This window comes from Sebastes fasciatus, chromosome 3 (assembly GCF_043250625.1).
Source record: "Sebastes fasciatus isolate fSebFas1 chromosome 3, fSebFas1.pri, whole genome shotgun sequence".
Lineage (NCBI taxonomy): Eukaryota > Metazoa > Chordata > Actinopteri > Perciformes > Sebastidae > Sebastes > Sebastes fasciatus.
In genome coordinates this window covers 1,912,394-1,936,704 of record NC_133797.1, presented here as the reverse complement: position 1 = coordinate 1,936,704, position 24,311 = coordinate 1,912,394, and the positions used below count along the sequence as shown (strand labels likewise).

General features: G+C 42.0%; 1 protein-coding gene across 8 annotated transcripts in view; it reads right to left on the bottom strand.

Annotated features, from left to right (window-relative positions):
• rptor (regulatory associated protein of MTOR, complex 1) overlaps nt 1-24,311 on the bottom strand; it is a 270,013-nt gene that overhangs the window by 214,553 nt on the left and 31,149 nt on the right. For 7 of the 8 annotated variants that reach the window (XM_074631008.1, XM_074631011.1, XM_074631009.1 and 4 more), the window contains exon 4: nt 21,282-21,364. In XM_074631008.1, coding sequence (XP_074487109.1) covers nt 21,282-21,364 — 83 coding nt within the window. Of the gene's footprint in view, nt 1-19,179; nt 20,116-21,281; nt 21,365-24,311 lie in introns of those variants that run through there. The other variant, XM_074631016.1, reaches the window with a different exon arrangement.

The following is a 24,311-nucleotide window of genomic DNA, read 5'->3' as shown; positions in this document are numbered from 1 at the left end:
ATAACGCTCCAAACTTGTGCCAGGTTTTGGTAAGGAAGGAGTTTCAAAGGGGTCCCTCGACCTCTGACCTCTGACTAGGGGTGTGACGATTCACTCAGCTCACGATACGATAAACGATATTGGGTTCACGATCTCGAAACAAAATTATAACAATAATTTTAACAAAACTTGAATGATGAAAATATATGACTGAAAAAGTAGCCTTTTATTCAAAAGACACAAAATGCAAAACAATGCTGTTGTTTGCCCTATAGTTCCATTTGTGATGAAACTGTAACGTGTTATAACTAGTAACATGGTATAAACTGTAACGTGTTATAACTAGTAACATGGTATAAACTGTAACGTGTTATAACTAGTAACATGGTATAAACTAACGTGTTATAACTAGTAACATGGTATAGCCTAATCATCTTGTAATACAATGTGTCAATTCTGTGATTAAATATTTTTATCGATTGACAGCCCTAAGAATTTCATAATTTAGAATTTAAACATAAAAATAGTTTATTCATAATTTTCATGAAAATGCCTCATATACTTATTGTAATAACATAAAAGCATGGTATACCGTGAGGTGTGATGTCTACTGGAATATTATACTGCCTCGTCCTGGCAGTGTGTCATCCCCCTCATTTGTGTTCAGTGATGCTGCTGCCACTGACCAGCTATGCCTTTGTTCTGTCATGGCCCTGAGACAACATGAGATATCTGAAGTGTCTCTTACAAAACACATACACAATCCCACCGCCACACTTAAGTGCTGCTTACCCAGTCAAGTGACTCATGTCTGCCCTGGTAACACTTCAAAACGTCCATGTCTGGTTCACCAACTGAAACCAGGGGCATGAATATATCTTTGTGTGGCCGTTTGTGTGACAGATTTGTATTTGCTTATATAAAGATGAAGCAAGAGGTAAGGGAAGACTGAAGGCAAGGGTAAGAGTGATGATCCCTCTTGCAGCTTCACTGGGCCTCTTTGATGTGATGCCAGCTCAAGGTCCAGATTGCCCACATATGTCAGGTCACAATGGGAGTTCTGGGAGGCATCAATTAGCTGCTTCATAGGCAGAAAGCTTGGGTCAAAGATCCCACTCAGGTGAGATGAAGGAGAGGAATAAGGGGGCGCGTGGGGGCGGGGGGGTGAGAAAGAAAGTTGTGCTAGCAGATTGTTTTTAGGACTACTTGGAGAGTTGTGTGTGAGGATGGTGGTGGGAAGGATGGGGATTGGTGGAGAGAGGAGCAGTAATGACTGGCCCACTTGCTCTCAAGTTGTCTGGAAGAGTTGTTTTTCATGATTTATAGAGGTGGTTCCAATGAGATGTCCTTGATAATACGATCAATCGATTAAAATCGAAAAGCCGTCTACCCTCATTGCATGCTGTAGTAGAAGGGGTTTAGCGTCCTGGATAGTGCGCACCACTGCAAGGGGTAGCCCTAACCTTTCCAAGCACTCCCACTCAGCGGCCAGGCCCATAACCATTGGCCTATCTCCGGGAGGTGGAGGATCGCACCGTCCAGCTGTGACTGTGCATCTCTGCGCAATGGGAGCTACCCTCCTTCCCCGCCAGCAGCTGCAACATGACGCGCTTGTGCGTTCTGCTGCCAACAGAATGACTGTTAGATTTTATCCTGAATGCACGCTAAAAGGCGAGGATTCAAAGGGACTGGCGGAAATGCGTAAAGGACAGCCCTGTTCAAGGAGAACCACAGTGCGCATTATGTATTCTCTCGTGAGGCGAGAATCACCGGGACGCATACATTTCAACATATACTGTATGTCTGATTGTCAGCATGTGAAAAAGCAACTTCTTAATGTACCTGTTGAACAGAGACTGCCTGTTTTCTTTGGTGACAGAAAATAGCAAAAATAGAAGGCCTTGTTCTCCTCTCTTGGAGGGATGTGGGAAACTGGAGTGTGTAGCTTCTTCTTCTTAGTTTGTAGTTTCCTCACCCTCTCATCTTCCTCAGCTACAGATGAGACATGGCTCTCTGCCAGCAGCTCCCGTCTGATTAGGGTGGGGAAGCTGCGACATGTGGAGCCAGATGTTACGCTGCATCATCATCTGCCATGCCATAATTCTGGATACCGCCACCGTAGAAGCCGGGGTAAGGGTCAGGACAGCCATCATAGCCTGCCCGATGTCCATGGCTAGCCCAGGGGAGAGAGCCGTGGGGTTAGTGGCCATGGCAGTGACAGCAGAGCACAGCAACAAGATGTTATTTTGCGCTGCGAGAGGTCGTTTAGGCTAGTATAAACGATGTGGATCTGAGGTAGCAGAGAACTCACAAACCAATTAAGATTCCCAAGGTCACAAACATCATGACACATGTCATCAGGATTGTGGTCATTTCACAAAAAAGGCAAAACCAAGTGAGAAAAGTGATTGGACAAATGGTTATGTTGATAAATAAAATATGAGAAGTGGTTAAGTCACCTGTTATAATGCTAAACATGTACTGTTTTGATGCTTCTGTTAATTTGAAACACATGAATAAACAATCCCACTCATCACTGTCTCTTTGTTATCTTGATGTGATAAACCAAACTGGTCTTATTGAGTGCAATTGGGTCAAACCAAATACTGTCACCTGCGCATGAAGTTGTCTCATGAGGTCTCTTCGTTTTTCTTCTTTTACACATGTACATTTGCCCTCTGAGATGTTTTAGCTTTATGTATTGCTTTGCGAATTATTCTTATTAAAGCACTGTCCCTGTTCCGCAGAGAGGAAAAAAGATGGTACAGTAAGTAAAGATGAGAAAAGGAGAGAGGGGAGGGGAAAGTGGAGCAGTGGAGTGCAGAGAAGATGTATAATGATCAATTGTCCACAGCCAGTGGCAGTCTACAAACCCCTCTAATCCTGAAAAGACTCTCCCTCCCTTTTAATGATGCCCAGGGACAGGGAAGAAGAAAGAAACCCTGTCAAACTCCGCATGGCTGGGCTTCATGGTTTTGGGAGGATTTTCCTGACTCTCTTATGTTAGAACAAGCCATAATACGGTTCACAGACTTTATGTGTTCAGCAGGGTGCTGTTCTTTTACGCGACTAACACTTTTGACAGAAGGCGTTTTGGTGTGAACACGTTTAATTCTGTACAAAATCAGCATAATATCCAAGACAGGCATAACTTGCACGCAACCATGAAGAGACTGTCGAGGCAGAGGCTAAAGTCGGGCTCAAACTACAGGAGTTTGGGGCCCATTTATCCAATTCACCCCTGCCGACAATCGAAAGAGAAATCTGGTCTGGGACCTTGGTCGGTACCGATGTTCTGTCCAGATGATCTGGCAATGTGAGGGGTTTACAGATCCAGTCTTAAACCTTCCGAACTATTCGCAGACTCATCAGGGCCGCCCCAATAATATCCAACATGATTGATATTTACGAGTTAAAATCTGGATGATTATGTCGGTAGTTTCCGAGCAGGACTACGATGGCCAATGAGAGAGACGAGCTGGAGCAGCTGACAGGCTCGCCAACAAACCGTAGACATTCTGGCCCTCGAGGCTAACGTTAGCTAGCATTCTACCGTTGACAGATAATAAAACGTATTATTTCAAAATAAGTTAAAATCTCACCTCCATTTCTTGCTGAAGAAAAGAAAAGCTTGTGTTGACCGCATTTCCTCAACCGTTTTCTCATCTGGACTCGTTTAGCCTTCTTTTGTTTGTTCTCACTGCAAAGCATTACCACAGCAAGTTGTTTCACCACATCAGTCTCCGCCTCGTTTACATCTGCTTCCCCGTGAAATCAAGTAAGGTGGTGCATTGCTCCCTCTGATACAATATTCGTTAAAGATGCATCAATTTATTGACTGAACATCGGTAGCGTCCGATATTCGCCTTGTTGACTGGCATCGGCCTATCTGCAAATGAGATGACATTCGCCAACGGCAGTAACCGATATTTATCTGCTGTGTTGCATCAATTTTGCGCCGGCTAAATGTTGTGTTGTTTATTTGCGGTTGGTCTCAGACAACAGTAACCAGCTGCTGATTTAGAGAAGAAGCCACTGGCTGGGTACCAGTCTGACAGGAGGTGCCGTGCACACGTGCGGTTTGTTTACAAATTAAAGTGAAAGGAAAAGTCGGCCGTGTGGGAGTATTACACTGTCTCGATGAAAGATCAGCGATAACAACGTTATGTTCACTGATAAATAAACCAAATTAAACCAATCGCAACGCACGGCCGTAGCCTCAGTTACATTGTGCATGTGTCATACCCCGAGAGCCATGTCCGCCCGTGACCCAACCTCCTTTCATCGACCCACACACACAGCGCAGTCAGTGAACAGCTGATCAGAGAGGCCGCGGACACCAGAGGACTCAGAGGCACATGATTTTTTTCAGGTTACCTGTCTCATGTACTACTGTCACGATATAGCGACCGTTTTATAAAAATAACTTTTTTTGAATCATTTTTGCTCCAATCTGGCCTACTGCAGCTTTAAACAACAGCTTTCAAGAGTTCTTAAAAACTGTCACTGTCTGGATGAATCAACTTCATGTGTGCGTAATGTCTCACTAGGAGCCCGTCAGTCCAATGGGGGAGTGACGCAGCGCCCAGTACGTAACAGAGGGAACATCTTCCATGCCGTGCAGCGGTCCGTCCCCCGTACCGAGACCCACTCCTGGATGAGCAAATTGCAGCAGCACGTCAGGCCGCCACATTGTAGACCCGTGTCTCTGCCGTGGGTCCGTCCAGCCCAGACAGCTGAGGCAGTGAAGCCCGAGCTACTAATTCACTAGGCGGTTGGAGAATCAAGGCCATGCAGGACAGTATTACAGAAGGAACAAAGACTCAAGAACAGCTTTTCACCACTGTATTTCATTCAGTCAATGGAGTCAGAGCCTATTCAACATTTCAATTGTTCATCTGCAGTGGTTTTTCTTCTCTATCCACCTTAATGAAAATGGGTTTGCTTATTTCAAAGAGAAAGCAATAGCACTAAAAAGAACCTTGGATATCAAACTGCAATATTACAGAATCACAATACATATTGAATTGGCACCTTAACAATCAATGCAAAACTGAATGTTATCAGGAAGGCCTTGTTAATTAAATTCCATAGATTGTGTAACCAGAGAAATGTAGATCTTTTTAGCTATGGGAACTTAATGATCTGGAACTTAAGAGTCCTGTAAAGTTTTCCTACACATCCGCTGTTTCTCAACAAAACACTTTGTGTGTATCCTTCAGGTCTAATAATGGTGTTGAGTCCATCCTCCCTTTTGCCAAGACGATATTTTAATATTTGACATTGTGATTCGTTTACATCCAGAATTGCAGAATTGTATGAAACGGATGGCAGGAATTGGTACTGTCACGTTATATTCAAAAATTGAACTTTTGTTCGAACGTGGGACAAAATTCAATATTTGAACTGTAATTACCAGTTAAAAATCATAATATCCAGTCTAAAATCTTTCTTTCTTGGAGCTTCTAAAATAAGTTGGTTTTTATTTATCATGGTTGCGATGTGTTCCTAAGAGGTTGACACTTTGTCCCTCAAATAAGTGATGGTGGAAAATAGAAAAAAGTCTTTCTAAAGGCCCACACACACCAAGCCGACATCAAAGAACTAGCGGCGACGAAGGCCACCGGTACAATCACCTCGCGTCGCCTTTGTCTTGGCCAAAAAGTTGCACTCGATCACACCGCAAAGACTGCAGCCCACAGCCAACTACCACGTACGTTCTACGCCTGTGTGAGAGGAAATAACTCTCCACACCAGTAGGTGGCCGTAGTCTGTATTTGTCATTCAAAAAGAGAAACCGGAAGAGCGAGGACGGCGGATATACAAGCCGTTGTTATGATTCGTACATGAAACAAAGAAGCGTATGCCGACCATTTTCCCACCACTCTCACTCACCACTTAGCTTCATTCCAGATGTTCATGTTGCTGTGAAGATAGCCGTGTGTTGGAACGATCAGATGAGAAGAAGATGAAAAATGAGAAGAGCCTTCTGTGTGTGTCCTCTTGACTTTACTCGTTGGTTTGCTTTCCTCACGTCCGTTTCTCTTCTTGTGCACTGATTCGTTTAAGCTGAACAGCCAATCAGAGTGATTTCTCTCACCGACGAGCTCCGCCTTATGGCCGAAAAGCCTCTGACAAGGGCAGACTAGAGCAGACTAGAGCCAACAGTGTTGGATACATCGACAAAAACTAGGCCGACAGATGCTCACCGACGGCCCCAAATAGTCCGATGGCCGACCATCAGCTTGGTGTGTCGGAGCCTTAAAATCCTTTATAGAGGGACTACATGAGGTTGGAAGATGCCTCGCTGAATTGGAAGACTATGAGCTGGATTACTGAGCTGGATCACTGAGCTGGATCATTTACGTGAACCTGAACCTAAATGTTTCACTCGACAATTTACAATTTGGATCATCCAGAAGTTATCTTACTGCAATTTCACAAATATTAGCTCTTTCCTTAGCTCTTTCCTCCAAGTATACAGACGAGGAGAACCCACGTAAGATCTCCCTTAAATCCACATCAAATCCCTTTAGAATAAAAAAGGACCGGCATCAAAGATGTTCATTTATTCCAGCGTGGTGCTGGTGAAATAAAACTGAAAAACAAACAGACTTCGAGCGTCAGCACCACACAAGCTGACTTGTCATTTAATTCATTTCCTAGATGTGTGTTTGGTTACCCTCATTGAAAAGGTAATGAAATCTTCCTCACATCATATTTGGATCCTCCTAACAAGAAGTGGCTACCTGCCATTTCATTTGATTTATTATTATTATTTCAGGGTTAAGTGCAATTACATTTAAAGATGGACAGTGAGACAGAAATCATGTAATAGAATGAGCCTAATAAAAGGCCACTGCTGGTCAGGTCTCTGATACAGATATCCCACACTGACTTAGGAGAGAAAGCGTGAGAGGAGAACAGGCCATTAGAGAGAGAAGGGGGGACAGGGGATACATTAGTTGAAGACTGAGGGGGACACTAATGATCTATACAGACAGCTGCCCTACTAATTAGTGCAGAGTGAGCGGTGCAGGTCCCCGCCATCACTAGCAATCAGGGCCAAAGTGAAGGACAGTGGAGTTGACTGACAAAGGGAGAGAATTTGGAGTGAAGGATGCTGGGTAGCAGCTGACCGAGCAGCTACGTCTCAGTGTTGTGACATAAAGACTTTCTATTCTGCACTAACGAGAGCAGGGGACGTGAAGACTGATATCACAATCTGCCGAGTACATAATTGGAGGAAGTCACTCTTTAATTGAAGCCACTTTAGGCTTTTTAAAATAAAGACTTAATAATTATGAGACTGTGCAGACAAATCATTTTAACTGCCGTTATCAGAACAAGGAGCCCTCGGCACATTTGCTGTATCGACAGCAAATATTGTTTACAGGAATGAAGAACGGCGCATCTACATCAAGCTCACTGACTAAACAGCTCATTACTTACAATTCATCAGTCACCCTATTCAGAAGCAGCAAAAGCTACTGCTCAATTCTTTCTCATATCAAAACAGGAATAATTGTGACTAACATCCCACTCTCCACTACATACAGTACACTCAGTGGCAACTTCTCAGAATGAAGGATGCCACTAGGGCTGTCAAAGTTAACGTGAAAATAACGCATTAACACAACTTGCGATTTTTAGGTTGTAGATGGCTCAGATTTAAAGCTGAAAGATACTGATATCATATGAAACTAGAAAACCTGAGGAATCCATCGGTACCAATCATGTCATACTAGCTTGTCCGGAAGGAGGCTAAATAACGCTCGAAATTTACACTAAATTTTGGCGAGGAAAAACTGTCATGGCCATTTTCAAAGGGGTCCCTTGACCTCTGACCTCCAGATCAGTGAATGTAAATGGGTTCTATGGGTACCCACGAGTCTCCCCTTTACAGACATGCCCACTTTATGATAATCACATGCAGTTTGGGGCAAGTCATAGTCAAGTCAGCACACTGACAGCTGTTGTTGCCTGTTGGGCTGCAGTTTGCCATGTTATGATTGGAGCATATTGTTTTATGCTAAATGTAGTACCTGTGAGGGTTTCTGGACAATATCTGTCATTGTTTTGTGTTGATAAATTATTTCCAATAATAAATATTTACATACATTTGCATAAAGCAGCACATTTGCCCACTCCCATGTTGATAAGAGTATTAAATACTTGACAAATCTCCCTTTACGGTACATTTAGAACAGATAAAAAAATTGAGATTAATTATGGACAATCATGCAATTAATTCCTCCGGGGACTGGACAGTTCTGAGAGACATTTGAACTCACAGAACAGAAGAAAAGAGCATTTGAATGTCAAATTTCAGCTGCGGCTGGCTGAGTAGAGCCGTGTTAATAATAAAGAATAGAAACATGCAGACCATAAGCTCTGGATGATCAGTGCATAGAGGGAAAAGCAGGGTGACGGGGAGTGAAGTGACTCACAAAGACACAAAAATGTCTTCAGGGACGGGCGATTTTTGTCATGGAGAACACCCTGCTCCTCCGCAGTTTGAATTCAGAAAGTCAGATTCTGATTAGATCCGCCTCCAATTTGCACCATTGTCCTTCAACACGCCAATGCACCGGTGCCCACACTCTGCTCAACTGGAAGCTTGCTGGATTGGCGTGTACATGCAGTCACACAGCCACACACATTTTTACACACCACTAGAATAAAACATGGCTAAATGAATAGTGGGTGGTGTATCTTTAATCTCTGTCCGCTGAGTCACATCCTGGCCTCCTGTGTTGTCCTCTCCTGCTCTGCATCCTCTCCACAAGGTCCGTACCAACACATGCACACGCGTATAATAAAGTCTTCGACACACGCGCACAGCGTCGGGATATAATAATAATAGACACACACTGGCCATTAGTCTCTGAGCACAGCAGACACTTTAGCTCAAAGGATGCAGACACAGAGAGGTGAGTCATGGCGGACACAGCAGCAGCATGGCAAAGAGACGCTCATTACACTGCTTCATGCACATAGCAAGGCCCTGGAAGTGGCTCACCTAAAGACAATAGAGTCCTTATTAAAGTTCTCAGTTACACCTGTGTACCTTGGCCTGTTTGCATGTTCTGCATTCCTGCCAGATTCTTTTCATTTTCCTCACCGATAGGGCAGTCGCGCTGAAGGAATTTCCTCTGCGGTGATAATGATTGGCTCAACAGCGCAATATGCAGTATTATTGCAAATTACTTAATTTATCCTGATTTTAGTGCTATAAAAATAAGTTTTATTGTTAGGCTATTAGCTATATTGTTGCTTTTTAAATGATAAAGATGATAGTTTTAAAACAAATTAAACACTTCTTTATTGTTAAATGCAAAACAAAGAATGAGGCACAGTGTTTTTTCAGCTTTGGTTGCATCTGGTTGCTATGATACGGAATATCAAAATGTCGCCACAAGGTAGAGTACTTGCTCTGGATGAAGGGAAGGCTGAAGGACGTAGGGAGAGAGGATGGACCCGCCGGTCTATGTGTATTCATTTCTCCTCCATAGTTGTTGTTGTTGTCCAGCACTTGTAGCTACATGTAGGATGTGATGGTTGGTCTTTGTAGAGTTTTATCCAAAGTCGAACATTTTTCAACTCTTGGCGACCAGAAAAAAACATCATAAGTAACTCCATAGATGCTCAGCAACTCGTCACGCTGCTGCTGTCTGTAGCAAAGTGTAAAAATGCGGCGCACCCATCCATCCATCCATCCATCCATCCATCCATCATCTGTAACCGCTTATCCTATTCAGCGTCGCGGGGGGGCTGGAGCAAATCCCAGCTGACATTGGGCGAAGGCAAGGTACACCCTGGACAGGTCACCAGACTATTTCAGCACTCCCATTACAAGAATGTTAAAAAAGAAAAAAACATCTACAAAAAACATGTACATAGCGGTTGTGGCGGTTGTGGCGGTTGTGGCGGTTGTGGCGGTTGTGGCGGTTGTGGCGGTTGTGGCGGTTGCTTGCGACAGCCCTACTCACCAGTGTTATTTCCATTCAGCCAGTAGATTACAACACACTTTGTAATATTTGTTTAAAGCTGTAATAATCAATATTTGTATGTCAACAATTGATCAAATGACTTTATATAATGGGAAACGGGTTACTCGTAGTAATGGATTCACAAAGATTCTATCAGTTATTTTAGCATCTTTCAGCTCATTGCTTTGGTTTTTGTTTTTTTTGGGCGACTTTTGTTATTTTACTTTGATAATTTAAAGGATAACTTTGTTATTTTTCAACTTGGACCTTATTTTCTCACGTTTTTGTGTCTAAGTGACTAATGGGGATAACACTTTTTGAAATTGGTCCAGTATTGAGGGAGAACGTTGCAGCCGCCAGCCGTTAAACAAGCTGTAATGTAGTCATTTGGGGCAACCTTTCAGTTTACATCCTCTAAAAGTGCTTGTTTTTGCCACAGTCTCACATCACATAGTCTACCAATGACACGTTTTAATCGAAAGTCAAATCGGATCGTGGATTTGGAGAATCGTGACACCCCTAATATTTCACATCTAACTTAGTGAATTAAGGGTATATTTCGACCTTTTTATTGATTGTTGGAACAGTGGAAAGACTAACCAAGACGGTTTTGGTGAGTTTTATTTTTTAATACTAAGTGGGAAAAATAAATCCACACAGCTTTAGGTCATCTCAAAGCTGTCTCTTTCCCTTCATCAGAAGAGGATGGAGAAACCCTGCTTCAACTGAACACGGCTAACAGCTAACAAAAGCATACGCCACTTCAAAAAGAATGAGAGATTACATCTCTCAATGATTAATGAAACACATTACTGCCCCAATTGCCACAAACCTGAAGCTCATTTGGGGTTCCAACCCCGAGCTTAGCAGAGCATAAACCTCTACTACAGTTGTGATAACCATACTTCATCAGCTCAACATCAACACAAACTGGACTTAATCTCCATCCGACCATCAACACAAGATGGCTTGAGGTCTCCATACTATAGTTTAGTGGGATATTTACGAGGTGATCAGCAGCAGTGAGAGGGCTGATCAATAAGCTCAGCTGTGACCTGTAGCCCTCCTCAAAGCCTCATTGTTTATAGATGTATTGGTGGGATGTCCATAAGTCTTCCAGTGGGCTAATGGTTTTCTCTATGGCTCCTATTGGACTGAGTGCATGATGAGCGGCGATGGGAGACCATTAAGACGGTTTCCGCATCGCGTTATTCACTCGGCAGCTTCCCGCACACGGCCGGTCATCAATTAAACTCAAATGGGATTCAAGTGATTTGGCAGCTGGGAGGGGTCCCCCGAGGGAATAATGCAGTGGGTGGTGTGGTGTTGGTTATTGAGTTGGAAGTGTGATGCTCTATAACCGCCAAAGCCAGGAAAGGATCAATGTGTTTTTACTGAATCAGCCAAGGTACTTTTTATTTTTTCAAAATGAATACCAGAGATAAGAATGTGTGAAAATTATCCACATCTATTTGCCAATCTTCTTCGCGTTTTTACTCAATTTGATGACAGTGTGTGCCAATCACTCCTACTCTGAGTTTGCATGCTTTGTCAGCACACATTGGCACACTAGATGTGACCAAACCACATTTCCCTATTACTAGCCACGCGACAGCTGCACAAGATCACACATTGTTATCCTCACATGATTTGGGTTGTTGTGATGGTCCTCACATGATTTTCTCATCTGATTTAGACTTCAACCAGTGATCATTACCTCCGTCATCGAGTGCAGGCATGGGAAACTCTACTGTTGTGAAACTGTTACATCTCACGAAATGATAACCCAAAACACCAAACGTGAGTTTTACAAATTACAATACTAATGTCATAATTGCTACAATATCTATTAAAAATACCATTTTTACAATCTTACAATTATTACAAGTAGCTATTACGCAGTGTGTAAGGGATCCTTCCTTTTTGCCACACTTTCATCTACACCCACTTAATTACTGGATCCATTGTCCAAGTTGGGAAATAAAGGGTCATTACACAATTCGCAACTGCACTTAGCCCTAGCCGTTATTTAGCCTCTTTCGAGACATGCAAGTATGACACTGATACCATAGGATTCCTCAGGTTTTCTAGTTTCATATGATGCCAGTACCTTCACTCTAGCTTTTAAACTACCTTCGAAAGACAGAATAGTGGCTTGGTCCGGCAGATTTTTAAGAGGTAATTAAAAAGCGATACAGTGTTTCGGAGAAACGATGCAGTAACACAAACATAATATTGCGATACTCCTGTGTATCGAGATTTTTTGTGAAAAGTGTTGTCATGGCCTCTCAGTATCCTGGTGCATGACAAAAATGTCACATTACCCAAGCTTAAAACATGCGTTGCATTGTTACCCACTACACAGAAATACCCCACTCATGCTCGTCCTCCGCTGTGCAGTTTGGTGTTTCCAGGGTGATAAGAGAAAAACTCAAAGCTAATCAGGAGCAAAGTGTTTGAGCTGCAGCTCACTGATACATAATGCAGAGACAGTTAGTGAAGTGGACAGCAGGGGTTCACAGGCTGCAGCCAGGCAGGAGAGCTAGATACAGAGACTCAGAGAGAGATGGAGGACGCCACAAAGACACAGAAAAAGACAGACCAAAGGAGAAATGACTGTTATGCTTTCCAGAGATGTGGTGTAAAACTGTCTGGCAGCTGTAACATGTTCAGCAAGTACTGCGTGACTTTGAAAAGACCATTTGACAAGACCAGCGCATCGCTTTTCATCTCACTGACGACCAAACACCGAGCAGGTCAAGAGGGTGCAATTTCAAACTAGATTCCCAAACATATAACAGAGGGCAGAAAGAAAAAGAGACAAAGAAGAGGGTGACATGCAGAGAGAAAACTAAAGAGAACAAGTGAAGCTTGAAAGAGAATTGGAGAGCAGAGGAGGCATGTTGAGACGGGAAGCTCAAAGAGAAACTGAAAGGTATCTCAATAACTTCTAGTCTAGTGATACAGACGTAGGCAAAATCGTTGGTACCCTTCCGTTAAAGAAAGAAAAACCCACAATGGTCACTGAAATAACTTGAAACTGACAAAAGTAATAATTTTCAGTGAATTTTTATTTATTAACTAATGAAAATCAGATATTGTTTTTGAATTATGGTTCAGCAGAATCATTTAAAAAAACAAACTAATGAAACTGGCCTATACAAAAATGATAGTACCCTTAACTTAATATTTTGTTGCACAACCTTTTGAGGCAATCACTGCAATCAAGTGATTTCTGTAACTCTCAATGAGACTTCTGCACCTGTCGACAGGTATTTTGGCCCACTCCTCGTGAGCAAACTGCTCCAGCTGTCTCAGGTTTGAAGGGTGCCTTCTCCAGACTGCATGTTTCAGCTCCTTCCACAGATGTTCAATAGGATTTAGATCAGGGCTCATAGAAGGCCACTTCAGAATAGTCCAATGTTTTGTTCTTAGCCATTCTTGTGTGTTTTTAGCTGTGTTTTGGGTCATTATCCTGTTTGAGGACCCATGACCTGCAACTGAGACCAAGCTTTCTGACACTGGGCAGCACATTTCGCTCCAGAATGCCTTGATAGTCTTGAAATTTCATTGCACCCTGCACAGATTCAAGACACCCTGTGCCAGATGCAACAAAGCAGCCCCATAACATAACCGAGCCTCCTCCATGTTTCACATTAGGTACAGTGTTCTTTTCTTTGGATGCTTCATTTTTGCGTCTGTGAACATAGAGCTGATGTGACTTGCCAAAAAGCTCCAGTTTTGTCTCATCTGTCCAAAGGACATTCTCCCAGAAGCTTTGTGGCTTGTCAATATGCATTTTGGCAAATTCCAGTCTCGCTTTTTTATGATTTGGTGTCCTCCTCGGTTGTCTTCCATTAAGTCCACTTTGGCTCAAACAGTGACGGATGGTGCAATCTGACACTGATGTACCTTGACCTTGGAGTTCACCTCTAATCTCTTTGGAAGTTGTTCTGGGCTCTTTGGTTACCATTCGTATTATCCGTCTCTTCAATATGTCATCAATTTTCCTCTTGCGGCCACGTCCAGGGAGGTTGGCTACATTCCCGTGGACCTTAAACTTCTGAATAATATGTGCAGCTGTAGTCACAGGAACATCAGGCTGCTTGGAGATGGTCTTATAGCCTTTACCTTTAACATGCTTTTCTATAATGTTCTTTCTGATCTCCTGAGACAACTCTCTCCTTAGCTTTCTGTGGTCCATGTTCAGTGTGGTACACACCATGATACCAAACAGCACAGTGACTACTTTTCACCCTTTAAATAGGCAGACTGACTGATTACAAGTTTGAAGATACCTGTGATGCTATTTACAGGACACACCTTAGTTTAACATGTCCCTATGGTCAAATTATTTTACATCTTTTCTAGGGATACCATCATTTTTTGTCCAGGTGTGTTTCATTAGTTTGTTTTTTAAAATGATTCTGTTGAACCACAATTCAAAAACAATGTCTGATTTTCATTAGTTCATTTTCAGTAAATTTTTATTTATTATTACTTTTGTCAGTTTCAAGTTATTTCAGTGACCATTGTGGGTTTTTCTCTCTTTAACGGAAGGGTACCAACAACTTTGCCTACGTCTGTATGTCTGTGTGAAACAAAAGCAGTCCTCAGTTGAATCCAGTCTGGGCTCTAATAGAACACCATACAGACACACTCAATAAAAGCACAGACAGCGGAGAGAAGACCGTCTTTAGGTGAAGCAACAACAAAGACGGCTGACAAATAAACTGATGATGGTGAGGAATACACACACTGAAGGTATTGTACAACAGAAGGAACTGAACAAGTGTGACAGACTAGGGATGCTCATTTTCAAAAATGTTCTTAACCGATAACCGACCCTCGTTAACCCATTATTAACCGTTAACAGACAAGATTTGTGCCTCGCATGCAGCGGTGTACCAGTTGCAGGAGCACAACAGATATTGGTTGACGGGAGTCTCCAGTTCACCGTCCGGGAGCGTTAACTTAGCAGCTACGATGCTGCGTGTAGTGTCGCGGACATGCAGCCACTTTCCCAGTAAAAGTCTCCACCGCATATTTAGTTTAGTTTAGCAGGTTGTCAGCTGTGTGTCTGCCTGGCGTAACTTTAGCGAGTGTCCAACAAACCGTGTGTGTGTGTTGGTGGTGAGTGTGAGGTTGTTGGTGGCGTTCTAGCTGTGAACGTAGGTGTAGCAGTGTGTGTTCAGTTTATTTGTCGGTGAATAAATGCTACCAAACTACAACTCCTCCGCTCCGCTCAAGCGAGCCAGAGACCGGAGCTGACTTCCTGTATCCTGTAACTCCGGCTCCGCCTCTTAAGGTGGGCTGTTAAGGTGGACCAGCTTTTTCTCCTAAAAGTGACAACCGCTTCTCTGAGCCGCTCAGCTTTAGAGTTAATTATTAACATTTCTTTTAACCGTTCTAACCGATAGCGTTAATCGGTTAAAATGCTTAAAGGAACTATTTGTAACTTTTTAAGCGTATAAATGTAGCAGGTCGGCACACATGCGCGTTCGCATATGCGCGCTCGCGTGTGGCTGGAGCCTCAGACAGAGCGCGCGTCCTCGTTGTCTTGCTCCACCTCTAGACGTGAACGCGCGCTCACTACACACTGCAGAAGAGTTAGTTTAGCTCTGAGAATATCTAGTGAATGCACAGGGGACGTTTGTGCAGAAATAAATGCTGCAGCTCCTCCAGACCAACAGAGGTTTCCCGTGTCTTGTGAAGTGACGGAGCTCTTCAGAGAGTACGTTGTCTTCTCGTTACCGACCGGGTGCCGGTGTCTCCTCTGCTCTCTCCGGCTGCGGGCGGAGAGAGCAGAGGAGACACGCTGCAGAGCCCCGCTGCTTCAGCCTGCACTTAGGCAGGAAAAGCCAACACTAGGATCAGCATTGATTCATGGAGAGACCTTCGTCTGGTCAGCTAACATTACTGCCAAGCAGCTGAAATATAGAGTGATATTGTGGTTTTAGCTGACATGTGTCGCCTCACTGTTTTGAGCGATGCTCGTTCAGGTATATTTAGAGCGAGTAAGCGCGAGCCCGACGCTGACTTTTGTTGATTTCACGGCCACAGGTGTCGCTGTTAACAAGCATTTCTGAAAGTTACAAATAGTCCCTTTAATGACGGTTAACGGTTAAACGGTTAATTATGGACATCCCTATGAGAGACACTACAAAAGCCGAGAGTTTGTAAGTAAGATAAGAACACAAAAAATGCAGTTCGTTCAATATGAATGGAAGACGGAGCAAAGTCTTAATCACACATTTAAAAATGCAATGCTTACACAAATGAGGGGATTAGTGTTGGTTGTTCTGTTGTCAGAACCAGTTTGGCCAGTTTTTTTTATGTTGGACCTGAACCACATGTAACCATCAGAGCAATCACATGTTTATGTACCACAAGATCATTCATTTGTAGCCACATCTTGCAGACTCAAATGCATCCATACACACATCACTACAACTAAAATGGAATATTGGAATACATGCTGGAAAACAAGTCCAGACCCGCTCCAGCTTAAACTGTCCATGAGGTAAAAAGATCCACGAGGAGACAACACACGCTAAAGTTGAAAACCAATGATATTAGGGTATATTTAGGAAAAATCTATAAACTAGAATTACCGCCTCGTGGTTGTACGCCTCCACCAACCAGTCAAGTTGCAGTTTACATCCATGTCTGTCCCAAATGTCATCACTTCATCATTTTATCCTGTTAGACATTTGTCTGAAATTCTCACAATTCGTAAAAATTGCTGCTAAATGCAGAATCTGTGAGGGTTTCTGGACAATATCTGTCATTGTTTTGTGTTGATAATTGATTTCCACTAATAAATATATACATACATTTGCATAAAGCATCATATTTATATATCCCATGTTGATAAGAGTATTAAATACTTGACACATCTCCCTTTAAGGTACAATTTGAACTGATACCATTTTTTGGCTTAATCACGATTAACTATGGACAATCATGCGATTAATCGCTATTTAATATTTGAATCGATTGGCAGCCCTAATTAATAAATACAATATTAATATTGATTAATTAACATATTCTTGAGTTGTGGCCAAAATCGCGTTTTGTGAGGTCACAGTGACCTTTGACCTCCAAAATCGAATGAGTTCATCTTTGAGTTCAAGTGGACGTTTGTGCCAAATTTGAAGAAATTCCCTCGTGGTGTTCCTGAGATATTCCGTTGACGAGAATGGACCGGACGGACGTACATAATCTGTCAAAACCTGTATACAAGTCTGGAGCTTCTGGTGTTCTGTAGATGTGCCGTCTGGTTCACTGAGGTCGGGTCTCATCACTGAGGCTGCTGGACAGTATGTCGGATAATCTGCATCTACTGTGAGAGCTCTCAGCTCCGAGCCAACAAGAGGCAGAAAAGGCTTCATAACATCCCTCTGGTGCAATCACGAGCAAACAACAAATCCACAGGCAAAGAATATTGGTACAAACATGAAGACTGGAGGTAAAGTAAGGATGGACATGAGAGAACTGATTGAAAGAAATATCACTTTGATGTGGAGTGGAAAACGATGATGAAAAAAGGTCAGAGAGCTTTTCTTTTTTTTGAAGCGCAATGTAGTGTTGGTGGAGAAAGTGAGTGGGCAGCAGCCGAGACTGTGTTTGCCTTTCTCTCTCTGTGCTTTCTGGCCACGACAGCTAATGTAAGAGAACAGAAATGGATTCGTGACGGCAGGTTGGCAGAGCTAAACTATCTGGACAGCTCAACTGCATACCACACATGAGAACAGTGACAAAATGGATTTCAGATTTGCTCTTAGATCTGATTTGTTTACCAACTCCACCCATCCGGAACTAACTTATTACAAGATTTCTCGCCACCGTGACAAAGCAGGTAAATAGCTGCGGTGTAATTGATTGCTTTGTCATCAATTTATGTAAGGTGTGTTGGCGAACGCTGCTCTGCGGTGTGGTGCTGCGGAGCTGTGAATCCTCAGGCTGAAAGAAAGGAACAGCTTTCTCACCCTCCCACTCCTCTCACCATTTGCTGCTGACCTCCAGGGTCAACCGAGCCCGAGCCTACATTCCTTTAGCTGCTCTCTCTCCAGGGACGTCTCTTTCTCCACCTCCTCTTACCTCATGTTTGACTTCTTTACTATCTTACCAAACAGCTACAGATCAGTATATACAGTGTTTGGGTTACCGTTGCAGCTGGGCGGCACTTCAACCACAGCAGCCCTGCATGCATGGCACTAATCTCGTCTGTTAACGTCATGTTACCGTAAAGTGGTATCGTGCGGTTGTATCGGAGTAGTTTTAAGAGTACATGATCACAGGATCAGACATGATACCCAATACTGGTATCGGTGCATCCCTAGAGACAACTCACCAGCTACTAATGCCCTACATGTTGTCCTCAGACAGACAGATGAAATCAGACTTTTTCACAATCTAATACCAAACACATTTTGTTACAAATAAGTCTCAACAGAAACAGAAGAAGAAAAGAAATGATCAAATCCAATCCTTTCTGACCGGATTTAAAACATATTCCCAAGGTGGTTTGAAATGCTATTCAAATCCAATATCTGCAAATGCAACACAGCCCGACCGCTCCGATCAGATTTCAAACATTTGCTTTTTCCCTTCACTCCTCCCAGGACGCATATTTGACATAGCAAGAAGAGTAGGTAAAAAGATATGGTTGAGAGTCAAAATGTCAGCCCAGGACCGGCCAACGTGCTATACGTACATGTACACCACCGCGCAGTGTCGTCAACTTAAACCACAAATATTCTGCACCCAAACTTCAAAATGCTTACTTTAAATGAAGTAAGAGATTCTTTACAAGGCATTTATATGTACTGGTACTTTGAGTATTTATTAAAAGTCATTTCACTTCTACTTGGGCCTTTTTTTTTTATCTCAAGTATTGTGCATCGCTACATTTCAAGTTGCATTACAGAGTAAGACCAAAAGTCACATGAAAAAGTCCTTATAAAGCAGAAGAAAGGACAGAAATCAGCAGCTGCAGCAGAGAAGAAGCTGCTGGTGTGTCTGCGGCCAGGGGAGGGCAGTACAAAAAAGTAACAAAATGAAGGATGACGTCATTATAGCTCATGTTTAGGATTTAGATCATTGTTTCTTGGCGCGGACTAAATAACAAACATATTGCATCTATTTACCTTAAGCACTGATTTAATGTAATAACCGGTGAGTAAGTGACCCAAATAAAACACACCTTTTCTTGCTGCGTGAACAAAGGCCTTTCCCATTCCTGAGTTTGTACCTCCTTCATTCCTTTCCTCGATTCCTTTCCTCGACTCCTCTCCTCGCGTATTAGTCCCATTTGATTTATGTAGCCTAACACTATTGCACCCACCACAGTGTCGCATCTGTTAAATACAACAGACGAGTGATGGACGTCTAAAACGCTTCAAAAAATGCTGGCCGTGGTAAAAACCCTGTATGCCCTCAATGTTGTGTCAATGTTCATATTTGATTGAATTTCGATATTTTTCAAAGTATTGTATCGAAGTTTGAAATTCCAGTATCATGACAACACTAGCTGGCGGTGTAGAGATTACCCTTTAGTCAGCATGCACCATTAAAAATGACATATCATAATGAAAGTTAATGACAGAGTGCTGTCTGAACACTGACCACTCAGATCAGGTTTCCTCTTCCTCGTTCCCTGCTCTTTGATCTGTCAAAGCGTTGTGTGAGGTTTCAGAACCCAACTCCTACCTAGACACACAGTATTTTACAAGTATTTTTAGGAAAGGGGGGTTGGGGGGGGTACTGTCCATGCCATCTGCCCCAGCACCGAGGCTCTAATGCTGGGAGGCCCGAGGGAGCCTCTGGGAAAAAACACTGAGCTGGTTTACAGCTAGGAGCCGAGGAGGACGGCCTCTGTATGTACACACACAAACTTATAACAGCTGAATTTACAAGAACACATGATGCATGTGTTTAAAATAAAAACGATGAATCACTGTCAAGAGCATGTGGGTGTTTCGTTGGCACAGCGCATACAGGAAGTCTATTAGAGCTGACACGACAGGATATCTCTAATAAATCCATTCACATTATTACCCATTCAAATGATCACTAAATGTAAACACACTGATTTAGGAGCCACAGAGTTACCATGGCAGCTGCAGTAACTGTCTTTTCATTCTCACATACATCATATTGTTTGCCTGCCAAGTTCTCGCAGCATTACGTAGGATTGATCTGCACAGGAATTGTGTTTGTCGCACTTGAACACATCACAGAGTAGAAACTGATGTCTTTAAAGGAGGGCTGTCAAAGTCACACGATAATAATGCATTGTAGCGGGCTCAGTTTTAAAGTTACAGTGAAGATACTGGTATCATGAAACTAGAAAACCTCAGGAATCCATCGGTACCAACCATATCATACAGTACGAGCTCGTCTTGGAGGTTAAATAACTCCAAACTTACGCTAAATTTTGGCGAGGAAAAACTGTCATGGCCATTTTCAAAGGAGTCCCTTGACCTCTGACCTCAAGATATGTGAATGTAAATGGGTTCTATGGGTACCCACGAGTCTCCCCTTTACAGACATGCCCACTTTATGATAATCACATGCAGTTTGGGGCAAGTCCTAGTCAAGTCAGCACACTGGCACACAGTTGCAGTTTGCCATGTTATGATTTAAGTATATTGTTTTATGCTAAATGCATTACCTGTGAGGGTTTCTGGACAATATCTGTCATTGTTTTGTGTTGTTAATTGATTTACAATTATATATTTACATAAAGGAGAATATCTGCCCCATGTTGATAAGAGTATTAAATACTTGATAAATCTCCTTTTAAGGTACATTTTGAACGGATAAAAAAATGGGTGATTAATCGCGATTAACTATTTTTTTGGATTGACAGCCCTACTTTAAGGTGATACCCAAAGAAAACCTGGTTACAGTAGATGCCGTTGTGTTAGAAGCCCTTTCTGATATAGCACTGGGAGGGGTGACTAACATTAGTAAGGTTCACAGAGCCAGCAAAAAACTAGAAAAACACTCTGAATAGTCTGCCAACATCTATAAAACAATTTCTGAAACATCTTTGAAAAAAAACCATGAGAATAGCCAAATGGATGCCAAAAGCCGATCTGTATTAATATGATATGACCAAGGTCAAGTCTGGGAGTGCCTACGATTCATTTGATTTAATTTCTAAGCGTTTTATTGGACGCCTTATATGATTCAACTCTGTATGTGTCATATAGTGGTGTGAATTAGTTAGCATATGTGGTCAGTATCATTATAAGCACATGCGAGAAAAGGAGGGAGGCTGGTTCATGTGAGCCCACTCACCCTAGGTTGCCAGTTTTCATACTGCTTCTGCAGATTGGCCCCGATGGTCTCCAGGGCTTTCTGTGGACTCATCGAAAGAGGATCTGGCAAGAGAACACACACTGCCGTCACACACATAGAACACAACGATTGTAGCAGAGCAGAACCACACACACTCAATCTGGAGCTGACAAACCAACCGGAATTACATCATTCACCACACACATTTACATTGCTGTCAATCTTATTCAATCAAATGATCCAAACAAGCAGGCTAACATGATTTAACATTTGGACAAAAGACACTTCCATGCCATGATAACAGACGTCAGGTTTAGTTTGATTTCAGCATCAAAGGATTTTTTTCTTGTTAAATAAAAAACAAGGTTTGGAAAAAACCTCAGGTTGAAATATTGATGAGAGTAAATCAATATGGCATGAAGAATAGCAGAATATAGATTGGGGACGGATCAAATTGCGCTCAGCAGGCAGAGAAGAATGTATTGGCAAGTTTGCGGAAGATACTGATATGACATATGCTGGAAATTAAACCACTGCCCTTATGATGAATGAGGCCTTTTTAAAATGCATCATCACAACAAAAGAAACATCAACAAGATGCATTTATGACTTCTGGTTTATTTCATTTCATTATCAAGGAAAATATAACTCACTAGCTATTTGAACTATTTCAACTTCAAATACTAAATAATAACTTTTTATAGAAGAATTATCTAGAATCTGTGCAGATATTTTTCACAGACCGGATATGGACACACGATACAGTCATGTCCTCTAAGTAGCCTTTCATGGTAAAAATACATATTGCAACATAGTGGTGGACAATATGGCCAAAATCTTCTATCACGATATATGAAATTATATATCACAGTAACAGTATATATCAATTCACTAAATGTTTATCTACTGTATGTATTTATTTACAAAGTATTTACACAGTACTGTACTGTACTTTGCTATTGTCATTTATAGTGGTTGTTTGCATAAAAACACAATTCAAATGATTATGATTATTTAAATATTTGCTTTGATTAAAAAAAATCTTGGTAAGTTGTTATGAAGTTGAACAGGTCATAATTCTCTCTATTATTTATTTCATATTGATGTGAAAACATCTTCTTCAAACAACTGGATTTATTCAAGTTTCTCACCAAAAACTTAATTTTACTCGATTGCATTTGAACGCATCATGATAACGTTGTAATTTACCTTCACCCAATAGTAATTTTGCTGAGCAGACGATGAACGCCTCATAATAATAACTGAATGGCACCTCCATTAATGTTAGTAGCTCCATTTTTTAACCAATCAGGACTGTGCTGCCCACCGGCTGCTAACAGCTATCATTACAAACACTCATGCTGCTGATTTCAACACAGATTTATCAGGGAAAAATAGGGTGCGTCCCCTCAGGTTTAGTAGCGCCACGCTGTTGAGCAATTTTTTTCTCTCCGCCGTGGCTCCAGTCCCAATCAAACTGAAACATGATACGGCGTGCGTATGCGTCATTGTGCAGCGTAACTGTCGGAGCATCAATAAGAGGATCGATAGTCACGGAAGCTTGAGATGCCAAGAAAGCAGACAACTACTGTTCTCTATTCCACTAGTAATTTCCCTGCCTGCCAAAATGGCGGGTGTCCTGATGATTTCACCCGCCACTGCCAACAATTTACCCACATTTGGCGGGTAGCGGGTGCTGACCCTGACTATCGATATCTGGACTGAAAAACTTAATTGGTGCATCCCTAAAAATAATGATAATCGCATATAACTTAATCTCATTTGATTATATTCTTCTTTTATTTGTAACTTTGATACAAACAAAAACAATTGCCTTACATGGAAAAACACTTTTAAAATTCTTTAAAAATGGAAGCTTAAAGGTACCTTAGAACAATCATTTCAAGTGTTACAGGTTCAAAGCTTAACAGGTGAAAATACATAACTTCAGACAATGCAATATACAAATAACACATATCTGTATTTTAGAGTAAACCAAAAGAAAAAAATCCTGCAAGTTTTGCTCATCGTTCATTTGAAAAAGCTGACAAAACAAAATGAGCTTTACTGTGTAAATGTCTGGTAATCATGGAACCAGAGTTCTTCTTCATCTTGGGTTGGTTGGGATGCCTCCTCCTGCTCTGTATTTACAAATTCACTCTCCTCAATGTCTGCCCAAATCACGTTACCTTGAGAGGCAGCTGCATCACGCGAGAACTGCTACTGCCAAATCTCTACCAGTGGACACATTTCTACCGTCGCACGATATATACGGTCATATTGCCTAACCCTTTGCAATAGTGAGGTCTGTGCCTACATATGGTGTGATCAGCTTACACCATTTGTCAAACACACCACACAGACCACGGCCAATGACAAGCAGATGTAAGCCCCTCTATTAGCATCAGGGAATGAAATTAGCACCTACTAAATACTGGATAAATGTTGGTGGTGGCAGGTAAAAATTCCAGGTCAACTGACACCATGGCAGATATATTAAGAAATATTATTTGTAAAAAAACAATTCCTAAATCAAAAAAAATAGTTGGGGATTAAGGTTAACGTACACTAACTAGACTGGGGAAAAAAAAGTTAGTAAACTTGTGTTTGGTGGATTATTTCTCTGTTGTCACAATGCTAATTGGCATTGTATTTTAAATGGTTGGAACGCCTGTTTATTTACCTTCACAATGATGTCCAACTTGTAAGGATCATGCATTTGTGGGATGAGCAGCACAGCTGATTATGTGGGTAGCGCCCAAGAAAAATTTGCCAAAATGCTCTGCCAATGGTAAACAGTGTATTCTCCTGTTGGTGTTGACTCTTGTTTTGAGTTGTTTGGTGGATTGGATGATTGAACTCTCTATCAGTAACAAGGAACAAACAAGACATATTGGCTATTTTACACTTTATTCATTTAATACACCGTCAGGAGTAAGGCTGGGGGCGATTCGTCGACGTAGTCGATTACGTAAATACATTGATTTACGTAACGTGCGTCGACACATCGGATGAGGTAATGAAAATGCG